This window comes from Pyxicephalus adspersus, chromosome 10, assembly GCF_032062135.1.
Source record: "Pyxicephalus adspersus chromosome 10, UCB_Pads_2.0, whole genome shotgun sequence".
Classification (NCBI taxonomy): Eukaryota; Metazoa; Chordata; class Amphibia; order Anura; family Pyxicephalidae; genus Pyxicephalus; species Pyxicephalus adspersus.
The window spans coordinates 26,965,738-26,977,576 of NC_092867.1; the positions used below are offsets into that span (position 1 = coordinate 26,965,738).

General features: G+C 35.6%; 1 protein-coding gene across 3 annotated transcripts in view; it reads right to left on the bottom strand.

Moving 5' to 3' along the window:
* A1CF (APOBEC1 complementation factor) overlaps positions 1 to 11,839 on the bottom strand; it is a 38,272-nt gene that overhangs the window by 20,483 nt on the left and 5,950 nt on the right. For 2 of the 3 annotated variants that reach the window (XM_072423239.1, XM_072423237.1), the window contains exon 2: positions 3,755 to 3,898. In XM_072423239.1, coding sequence (XP_072279340.1) covers positions 3,755 to 3,853 — 99 coding nt within the window. In that variant the 5' untranslated portion in view covers positions 3,854 to 3,898. Of the gene's footprint in view, positions 1 to 3,754; positions 3,899 to 11,575; positions 11,670 to 11,839 lie in introns of those variants that run through there. The other variant, XM_072423238.1, reaches the window with a different exon arrangement.

The window sequence follows — 11,839 nt, forward strand, 5'->3', positions numbered from 1 at the left end:
TGTTATATTCTGAAAGACAGTAAAACATTACAGATTACTGATATAAATAGGAGATTAGGGAATTTGTTAAATATGGAAGTGCTGACATATACTGTAGACACAGAGCATTAGGGCATGTTAAACTGGAGGAAACTCCAATAAAATTGATTGTAATTAGGGAAATGCCAAAGGGAATTCAGTGAATATACTCTTGCACAACTAAGCTCAAACAAAGCGAAGACGTGTACCTGCTAAAACAAATACAGTATGAGATGGACATTTAATGACTCATTAGTAAATGAGTTACATGTGAAACATCTTTTGAACATAATTATGAAAGATGAAGAGTTGAATTTGGTAAAAAAAAAAACATTTGTGTTGCATATTCATTCTTAAGGTTTACAATCTTACAGGTTGTGAGAGGTGAACATAAAGGTTTGTTTCAATTTTTGGAATTTTGTGTTTCAATTACTGTATAAAACAGACACATTTGATTAGTTTCTAGTTAAAGAAAACTTCCTACCTATTCCAAATATTATACTGTATAGTCCTAGGAAACAGACAGAATGTGTATCATGTATACAGTGAGTTGGAAAGGTAGACAAGAATAGAAGGGTTGGATAGCAGTATGTACAAAGTTTGAACTAATTATTTTGTATTTGTGACCTAGGACATAATTTAGCTTAGTATATTATGAATCTTGGCAGCTTGGTATGGCTTTTAGGGCTTTAAAATGTCATTTAGCTTAAACACTGTTTTTTTTTTCAGGCATTCTGTCCCTTAGGTAGTACTGTCAGGTTGAGTTTACAAGGTGTTGGTGATTAGGACGGTATAGGGAAGAGATTGTTTATTAGTTCTTAAAGAGGTGTGGTTCACCTAGTGGCCTCCTAATCTGTTCAAACCAGCAGATACAATTAGGATAAGGCAAAGTTTATTTAAAGACCCAGCATATCATTTTGTTTTTAATATATTCTTTTAAACTGTTTTTATGTGATCAGGCTAATATGGTCATTAAATTCCCAAAATTAGTGTATGGTTTAAAGAACCAGAACAAGGCCCCCAGCACCCATCAATGAAGGATGTCAATGTGTGCCTTCAGAGTGAAAGGGGACGAGGAAGTAACGCAAGAGGTGTAAATGCTCTGCATTGGCAAAAAAAAGATTTTTTATTCAAAACTAAATTTAAATTGGTATGCTAAAATGATATGAGATGCACAAAAGTAAAAATAATATTAACAACATTGAAGTACTGGCTTTCTTTAGTAGATGAAAAGGCATTGAAAATACACAAAACTTGTTAAGGCTATATTTAAGCCTAAAGCATTAGGCAAATATATTATATATATATCGATAACTTATTATTTGGTGCTGCCCTGCTTACAGAGAGCCATATAGATTCGCTGCCCCTACTATTGCATCGAAGACACATGAAATAAAAAGAAAGAAAATGCCTAATGACTAAAAAGTACATCCCATAAACGTGTGAGACGATAATAGTATAGGTAATTTAGGGGCAGCATGTTTTACTAAAATGTCCATATCTCCGAGCTCTAACTGCCATATTGGCAAGTACTGAATTGTATTGGATATGACTTCCCATATTGGGGTTATGTTATGAATGGCATTACTGAAGGTAACAGGTACTTGGTGGCTTCAAGGGCAGATAAAAGAAGTCAGGGATAACAGATAAACAAGTTTCATGCTAGAAACCATATGGACCTGTGTACAACAATGTGCTTATATGTGAATGAGCATGGTGGCTCAGAGGTTAGCGCTCTTGCCTTTGCAGTGCTAGTTCCCAGGTTTTGAATCTCGGCCAGGACACTATCTGCATGGAGTTTGCAGGTTCTCCTCTTGTTTGCAGATGCGTGCATCGGGGTGGTGGGGACCCGGGCGGTATTTAAAAGCAGATTACTCCGTAATCACGATCCCGCCATCACAGTGGGATCGTGAGATCGCCGCTGGAGCCCAGGGATAAGGTAAAAGGGACCCTCAAAGGTACTCCAGTGTGACTCGGGATTACCGCTTTTTGCTATTTTTTCCACCCCGAGTCACACTCGGGAATACCGCTAGGGGGGTTAAAGAAGCCCTGAAAGTAAGTCACAGGCAAGCCTACTCCATCCGCAAGCAAAGCCTACTCCATCCGTAAAGAGCATCCACAAAGAATCACAGGTTTTATATTCTTGTAATAATGTAATATGAATAGTATGGTGCTGATGTGGTATCTGTTAATATTTATTCTGGACTGGTCATGTTTCATTTCTATATACTATGAAAAATGTTATTTTCTATTACAGAAAGGCATACTACTAACTGTTAAGATTTAAAAAAAAGTTCAAAATAAAACCATGGCACTAATGCATTGGTCGTCAACCTTTACAAAACAGACCTTAATGATATTGTCCACTTTAACATTAAATATCTGTTTAGGACCCCTGAATATCACATTGCTGCAAACTTATCTAAGTGTAAAGAAAGACCTTCCATTCCAGTCTGTCATAAATACCATCAGGTTACCTTCAGAGAAAACACTAAAAAAACCTTATTTGCAGTTGTGGTCAGTTTATCCTTGTGGGGGCGTAAATATTTTTCTCTGACACCACAAACATAATCAGACCTGTTCCATTCATTCTTGCCTGATTTCTAAGAGTTTGGAGCCTTTTCCACCTTAATAAACATAAAATTTATTATAATTAGCAATTTGTTCTTTAGTTTTGGTCTTTTATAATCTTATTTCTTCTTTCTATGAACATCAGTAACAATTTAAAGAACACACTTTGTAAGACTTTAATGTCCCATATTTAAAATGTTGCAGGTTGGTTTGAACATGCAGTGTGTCCATGCACATTATCACTTGATACCGTGGTTTGCATAAGTGCAAAAAAATGGGTAGGCAATTTACAATAATATAATGAAAATTGGACATGCACCATTTTTTTTTAAACATAGCACACCATGTATGTCAGACATTGTGGGTGTATTGGGATGCACGATATTTGTGCATTGGTGTGCCATTCAAATTAAACACAGAGGTGCATGCAACCAAACTGAATACGTGTGTATAGGTTCTTTAAGTTGTCTTTTTTTTTTTTTACAATATTTATCTCCAGTAAGCAAAAATAAATGCATCTTTTGAGTTTACTAAATAATACATTTCTGAAATCTCCTAAATTTAGCAAAAGCTATTTCAATAGCAAATCAGTTTTATTGACTTTTTGTATAATCCTTTTCCCCCAGAATCTGTAGTATGTATGTATTACTCCTAGTAAGGGTAATTTATTCTTTTTTACATTTTCAATTTATAGCAGCATTTAGGATTCAGATTCACTTCTGCGAGGTGCCATATAAACCCCAGTATATTATTGCAGTTATTTTTGCCATGTATATTTGCCCATACAGGTCACCTGAGGTTACCATTTACACAGATACCATTATTCACAACTGGTCTTAAACAGGCTTTTGCAAACATGCACACACGCACCCCCCTCCCTTTTTATGCTTCATTTCTTTTCTAAATGCAGTAACCTTCTAAATGAATTATCCAGTTATGAATTTTAATGAACAAGCCCAGGTTTTTGTTATACTATATTTCAATATTTGACGGTGATTTACAATTACTTAATTTTGCATTAGAAATCATTGCTTTTATTGTTATAACACATATATATATAGATCTGATAAAAATATCCTGCAAGTATACAATGGGATTCATTCATCACTCAGAAAATAATTAACAATCAAACCTTTTGCAGCTGCGTCTCTCAGGGCTCTCATACCTGTGTCAAACTATATCCTGTGCGCTGAATCAATGCACGCAGTGCGGCTTCCTTCTGAGTGACGGCCAATCCTTCCCCGGATTTTTGATTTGATTCCATTGAGAATGATTATCAGCAAAAAATCAGGTTAATTAGGTGTGCTCACTGCAATTAAATTTAAGATAAATTAAATGAATTAATATATCTAAAAGAAGAAGTTTACAAATAATTTGGAGTTGTTTAAAAATTTTTTTTTACACAATATGGAATTACTTGTAACCTAAAATCATATACTGTATTATTCTTATGCTAATGATATAATATGGAATGCAACAGGAGCTAAGAATCTATGGATTTTATCAAACAGAACAAGACTCTTCTATTGTTAATATTACAAGATGACAAGGTAACAATCTATTTGACTTCTGAAAGATATATTTTCTTGGTGGGTAAATTGAAACATAATAGGTGATCCATCCCACCAAGTTTAAACATAACATGTCCCATACATGTATACAGTATATGATAGAAATAGTTACAGTTTTCTCTACTGTTTAATGTATCATGATTAAAGAAGTAGATGTAAACAATGAATGACATTTTTGCCAAACAATAACAAATATGTTTTATTAAAATACTTGTTCTTCATCATTTTTCGTGATGGGATTACAAAGCAGGAGTTCAAATGAGAAACAGGGACACAGTGTTGGCAAATTGACTAGTTTGGCAAGTTTAATAGCAATTTTTTACAAATGTTGCAGATTTTAAAATATTGAAAATGACTGTTAAATTTACAAAACTATGCTTTTATAAAATTTTAGTTATTGTGGTTTATATGTAATTGCAAGCAATGAACCCTAAAAACATATTAGCATACACACGTATCACACAAACTTGCATGGACTATAAACTGTCATGCCTTTGCACTAGATAATAATCAATTTTTTACTACATATGCAGAAGTACTTAAAGCGTACTTAAATTTTCACATTACATAAAAGGATAGACATTCCTTTTATGTAAGGTAAATGTAAGGCTCTTGGGTGCTCCTTCTGCGAATGCCGGAGCATCTCGGGCAGGCGCAGAGGAAGCCTTTTCGTGAAAAGAGAAAAAATTGACGATCTCACGCATGGGGAGTGAGATCGGCAAGTCTTTTTTCCAACCTACGTCACCTGATCTTCTACCTGGGTCGGGTGTCATAGGAAGACGGACCAGGAAGAAGAGGCGAAGATGGCACCAGATGGAAGACACCTCCGGACCGATCGTCTGCTCTGCGGGATTGAAGGAAGTGTATTTTTTTATTGTTTTAGGCACTTTTGAGTTTAGTTCCTCTTTAAGGTGGTCCTGATTAAACTAACCACATGTCCAGTCCAATGCTGTAACAATGTTTGGGAGCAAATTGGCCCATTTTGAGTGCTTTAAAGGTTTTAAAGATTCACTTCATTATTAAAAGGATAACTCGACCTTCTAATGCCACAGGCTAGTTACTTCTTGTCTGCTAGAATTTGTCTTCAGATACAAACTTTTAGTTCATATATATTTGCTAAATGCCAGATTTGCTGCTTTATATGCCATTTTCCTTTACTTGTAGGGAAGGAAATCAAAAATCGACTTCCTATGTTCACAAACCATCACATTTTTTTGAAATGTTATGAATATATCATTTACTTTTCTGTTTTTATTCCTTGCAATCATATCACAATTATTGTAATGTGCATTTTTAAATTTTATGTATAAAGCACCAACATATTATACAACACTGTACTATAATCACATAGGAACTAAGGGTTTTGTCTTTTGCATGTGAATTATTATCCTTTCAAGGAACCTAGCTACAGTTTCAGAGATAAGCACTTTATGTTTATTCTGTGTAGATCAATATTGTGATGTTTGAACTTATTGACTGAAGCAAAACTCCATATGGTAATTAGAACCATTGTCTGGATTACATGTGAGGCAAATGATCATTGTTTCCATACAAACAAGATATAAATGCATGCTTTTTAACCCAATTAAAATATGTAGACTGGACAGTTTTGTTGCTTTGACTTTTGTCTATTTATGGATTTTCTAATAGTTCAAAAAAGAATTCAACACTTTTCAATATTTGTGAATGATATTTACTATATTTGTGTGGACATTTAAAAAAAAAAAAAAAAAAATTATATATATATATATATATTTTCACATCATGGTATAGAGGCTGATTCTGTAAAGGCAGTAGCACTGGAAGACAAGAATCTTTGTCATATGATGTACACTTTATTTTTCTATTCTTCTTTGTTGATAAGAACAGGACAGATTATGGGTAATAACTCAGTGCCATGTGGTACTACCTGAAAGGCAATCATTTGCAGATAACATAATATGCACTGAATAGTGGATATACATGTCAGGATGACAAAGAATTGTTTATTGTGAACTGGCAGCTATACAAAAAGGGTTTATGATTATTTGTTTGAGAATGATCAAACCTTTGAAATAATTTTCTTTTTCCTTCAACAGACACATACATTATTCACTTCATGTATCCTTTCATAGGGATTGAAGGATGACGATTTTACCAGGTATGAGTATGTAAGAGATTTATTCTATACCATGCCAGGTAATTGCACAAAGTAATCTCATACTGCAACAATTTATTGGTATTAGGAATGGCTTTTTGAAAAATGTGTACACTTTAAAATTTAACCTACAATGTATCATTATCATGTATCATTAACCTACAATGTATCATTATTTCTATGTCTTCCTAAAAAAAAAAAAGCAAATGAATAAAGCGATGGGTAAATACTTTATGTCTTGTTAGACATACATCATGGAATTTTCTTCAGGTTATAGTTTTGATCAATAATATGATCAATTTACATTGATTCTTTTAAACAACTATAAGCTGGCTATGTAACACATGCATGGGCAAACTACGGCCCAATCAGCTTGTTTCTATGGCCCTTTGGGTGGTCTGCGGCTCTGACCGATGCCACTCTAAACAGGGTCAGGTGAAGGACCCCGCGGGGGGGGGGCCCCCTCTCAGAGCCACGGAACACATCCCTGTTTGTATCCTGGCTCGTTGAGGTGGGCGGGCTGTGTCCCTGCACACAATCCTCCCACTCTCCCATCGCAGGCTCAGATCTGCGATGGGAGAATGGGCAGGGTTATGCCATCATGACGTCACGTTTAGTGGCATCATGATGCATAGCCCCGCCCACTCTCCCATTAGCCCAGCCCCTCTGTCAAATTTTATATCAAAATATGGCCCCCGATTGAAAAAGTTTGCCCACCCCTAATGTAACATCTATTTGTTGGATAATTGACTTGGTAACCAAGAACATTGTGAAGGGCTGTGTAATATGTCAGTGCTATATAAATACTAGTTAATAGTAATATTAATAAAAATCTATTTTACTAAGACCAATCATGGCAGAAAAAGTAGTTTAATTTTAATACAATGAGCAACCACTTGCCAAAAAAAATGGCCTTGCCTGATCAATTTTTAGCCAATATTCTATTAAATGTAAATAAAAATGTTTTGAATTTTTTTTTTGCAATGGTTCCCTCAAATTATTTGTCTGATTGATCATATTAGTTTAAGTAGTCCAACAGCCCCAACATTACACAAGACAAATTCCAACAGCCATCAGGTCGATAAGGGAATGCATTCAGTATATAGAAGCAAACTGATAGAAAGGATACCTTTTCATGGGTGCTTCCACACTGCATGACGGCAATATATTACCTTTTATCTCTGAATTCAGGCACTACAGATAGCAGACTATGTTTCTCAGCATACTTGCATTACAGTGGAAACCATTGCTACACAATGGGTGTTTGACCATTGAAAAGTTTTGCTCCAAAGCCAATACATTTAATTTACGCTAATCTGAGAACTAATAAATCTGTGCATGTACATCATATTGGAAATTGGGTGGAGCATAGTAAAGTAATCTTGTTACACAAAATTAAAAATATTACATCATATTATTAAGGTAAGTACCAAACAATGGATAAATTTATGTCTTGCAGAACCCTATCTTAGGGACAGGCAAACGTCTAAAAAAGCCAACCAAACAGGGTTCAGAAGAGTCCTGACAGCGATAAGTAAGCTCTCTGCAGCTGCAAACTAACAGAATGTACAGCCATGCACTTCCAAACCTTATATTTGTATGTAAAAGTTCTTAGGGGGGTGGCCATGCTTATTACATGGTGGATCAAAAGGATTTCCTATAGTTTATGAGCGGATCTCATTGAAAATTCACTAAAGTTTCCACTAAATGTGCGCTTATTATGACAGTAATATGTAGGTTTATTTGCTGACCTATCTTTCCAAAAATACTGGAAGCCTGGATACCATGCTAAAGCTTTGCCTTCAGTGATCTCCAAGTCACCAGCTCTGAAAATGATTGTGTTGAATGTTTGTGACTTTAAATGATTAAAGGCAGGGATAAGCAAAAACTAGTAATGACAGCCTTTAAAGTTTTCCTATGACATGTATATTGATGCAGTGAGATAATAAAGGCCAGTCTGGCTTCCATAATAGAGGAAAAATACATTAGAATGATACTTAAATGTTTTAGATCAAAAGCGCATACCTTGCACGTTTAGGTGAATGAGGAGGAGATAATGAGAGAGGAGATAATGCCAGAACCCGCTTGCTCCACAAATTTTCTAATTTCTGTGAATGTTAACACTGCAATGGTGCCCAGTGGCATATAAAGGACCCATGGACATAAGATTGTTTAACATTTTGCCCTAAAACTTTCAGATCTTTTAGATGTCGACATGTGTAGCTTGAGGAGGAACTTTAGAGCTTTGCACATATCTAAGTATACATTTTTGGCAAGCCTTTGTCCTGAAATTTCATTATCCTGGGTTGAACAATCAAGATGGATGAAGATGCCAATGTAGAAGACTTTAGTTTCACTTTATGGTATACAGTTACCTTGGCAGTTTTTTTTTTTTACTAGTATAATGAGCTTTTATTCCTGTTATTACTGCTTTTACTTCTTTGATTATTTTTAAATTTTGTGCATATTTTTATACTACCTATATCTTTTTGAAGACAACATATTAATATACTGAGTTTTTTATAAACAAAACACTGATGAATTAGCTAAACTACTGTATGCTGACTTGAAAAGAGAAGCCAGGGTCAAGTTACCATGAGCAACTCTTTTATAAGTCTTATCAGCTGGCCAAACTACTAACATGATGGATGGACATTTATTACCACACTGCTACACAACCTTCAGGTTGCCACGAAACTGACATCTACATTCAGACTGTATAATTAAACAGAACATCCTCTTCTCCATCTGTTACCTTAGGAGAACCTTAAATACTCTGTATTATATTCCAATCAGACTGACACCCCTCAAGATCTACTGGCCAACCTTCTTATCAATCCCTGACCCCAATGGCATTGATATAATGCTGCATGTAATGGTTACAGAATCGTTTATCACTAGTGACAGAAAAACATTCCTTACATAGGGACGAATGCTCGCAGTACTAAAAAAAGAGGTGCCAGTTCTTTGACGGATTCTCCAGAAAACTACACAGTAATGTCTTTCTTGGACTTTTGCTTACTGCTAGAGAAGTAATAAGCAATGAAATGACATGTTAGCTGACTTTAGGAATCTAGAAACTGATCAGCTACAGCCCTGAATACCCAGTAGAACAGTGGCCCCCAATCTTTTGGAGGTCGCGGACCACTAAATTTACGGACTCCAGACCGCACATGCGCGGGGAGGCGTGTTTCACATAAAGGGGAGGAAACTTCCCCCAGAGTGACATCATGATGCCAGAACCCACCCACTGTGTCCAGAGACACACCTGCGATGTATACGGAAGACATGGTCCGCGGCTCTGGCTGGTGCGCCCCCCCCCACCAAGCAGGGTCCTTCTCCTGACCCCGCAGGGGGGTGCACTGCCCAAAACCGTGGACCACCAAAATTTTCCCACGGACCTCTGCTGTAGAATAATATGAATGTGCTTTAAACCATATTTGATCTGCTGCACATTCTCCTGTAACCATAGTGAAATTATCCTAGCAAACAGAACAACAGAGCATGGCACCAAATTCCAGAAAGAGGGTCAAAGTCTATTTACAAATATGTGGAAAATTGGTAATTGGTAAAAACAGTCCGAAATCCAATACTGCATGTCAGCTACATTATTAGATATACCCTTTGAATTGCTTGTTAATGGAAATATCTAACCAACCCAACACAACACAGGGCAAAAACTAAGTTCAATTACACATTGGGGCTGAATAGAAATTGTTTGGCATATGTTTTTATTATGGACCAGATCCATTCCAAGTTTGCTGGATCAGCCAGGTTCCTATAATAGTCTTATCTTCCCCAGTCTTGGAGAAGTGGTTCCCAATCTTGCTCATTCATCTAAAAGGGTGAATGGTTTAGCCTGTGGTAGAATGCTGTAGTAAACCCCTAATCTGAACTGTTTATAATGCTAATAATCATCTGTAAACATCTGTTACATAGTTAGCAAATCCACCAAGTTCAAGTACAAGGAAACCGAATTAGAAAAGCATACTAGAAATCTGCATATTCAAGACAGAAACCAATAGATCCTGAAGAAGGTCAACAAAGCATATTTCAATTTCTCCAAGAAAGGAAAAAATGTCTTTGTGCTTCCCTAAGGCAATCAGATATTCCCTGAACCATCAGTCTTTTGTGAGATTGCTTTTAAAATGTAGGACCCAGTCATATATTGTGCATCAAGAAACACATCTAGCTTTCTCTCAAACAATCATATTTGATATGCTAAAACTATTACTACTACTCCTGAGGGTGTCTTTGCCGCCATTCCACAATCCTTAATGTGAAGAATCCCCTCTATATGCAGAGATTACATTTATTGTTCCAGATTCAAAGCGTGTCCTTCGAATAAATCTTAAAGTTAATAATTTTTAAGCAAGTTGTTTATACATACAGTTGTTTGCCAGCTGTTGTAGTGAATTCCCTCAACCCAATCTGAATAATTACACACTGTTCACAAAGAAAATGTGTTTTACTCAGTAAACCATTTTGTGTACCAGGCACAGTAATAATTAACAATAAGTCAGGATGGTAAAAACTTTTCATTTCACAAGACATGGATTGGATTGTTTTCATTTATCATGATGACATTGATTGGCCAATAAACATAAATGCATTTTTAAACAAATGTAAAGTCTACTACATACTGTATATCATAGTAACACTTGTTCCTGTCATGGTTATGAACCTGCCTCTGTATGTTGCAGAGATGTGAACTTTATGTTGGATTTGACTTCCTCCGGAACCCTGAGGAGGTCCCAAAAACTTTTTGTTTTTTTTTAAATACCAAATAGTGTTTATACTTCTGATCTGCAACTCTATCCGAAATCGATGCTGATACTTGTTTCTATTTTCCTTTTATCTCTGTTACCTATCCCTTTTAATTCCTTTATACAGTTTGAAATGAAAATTGTTCAATTGTTAAATAAATAATGTTATAAAAATTAACCTGTGGGGCACACGTTTTAATGCTCTTAAAATATTACTAATCTGGTTAAAACTAAAAACTCATTTGGGCTTTAAGAACTCCATTAAGCATTGTTTGTTCCTAAACTTATTTGTGATAGCAATTTAGTGTTTATGGGATCTCTGCAACACAATACCATAGTAAAAACAAATTGGAGAGGTGCGGGGTCTCTGTGTCTGCTCAGAATGTAATAATTAGAAATGTAAGAAGTATACAGGCAACAGTTTCTAACTTCTGTTGATATATATATATATATATATATATATATATATATATATGCCAGGCAATAAAACTTCTGCAAAAAAACATACTTACCTGTATGGGATCTTTGTTTATAAAGCACTTGTGGAGCTCAGTGAATGATGATGGGTATTCTCGCAAAGAAATGAACTCTTGCATGCATGCACACAAGTTAGATCGTAAACCCAAAAGAAGACCAGTTGAAGATAACGATGCACATGATGTAGTAAGGACAGATGAAGGCAATTTAAAGAGATTGCAGCACCTTATGCTGAAAATAAACCCTCCTCTACCTCAACATTCTTCTAAAGCAAGCCAAGTCAAACAAAAACCTTTCTA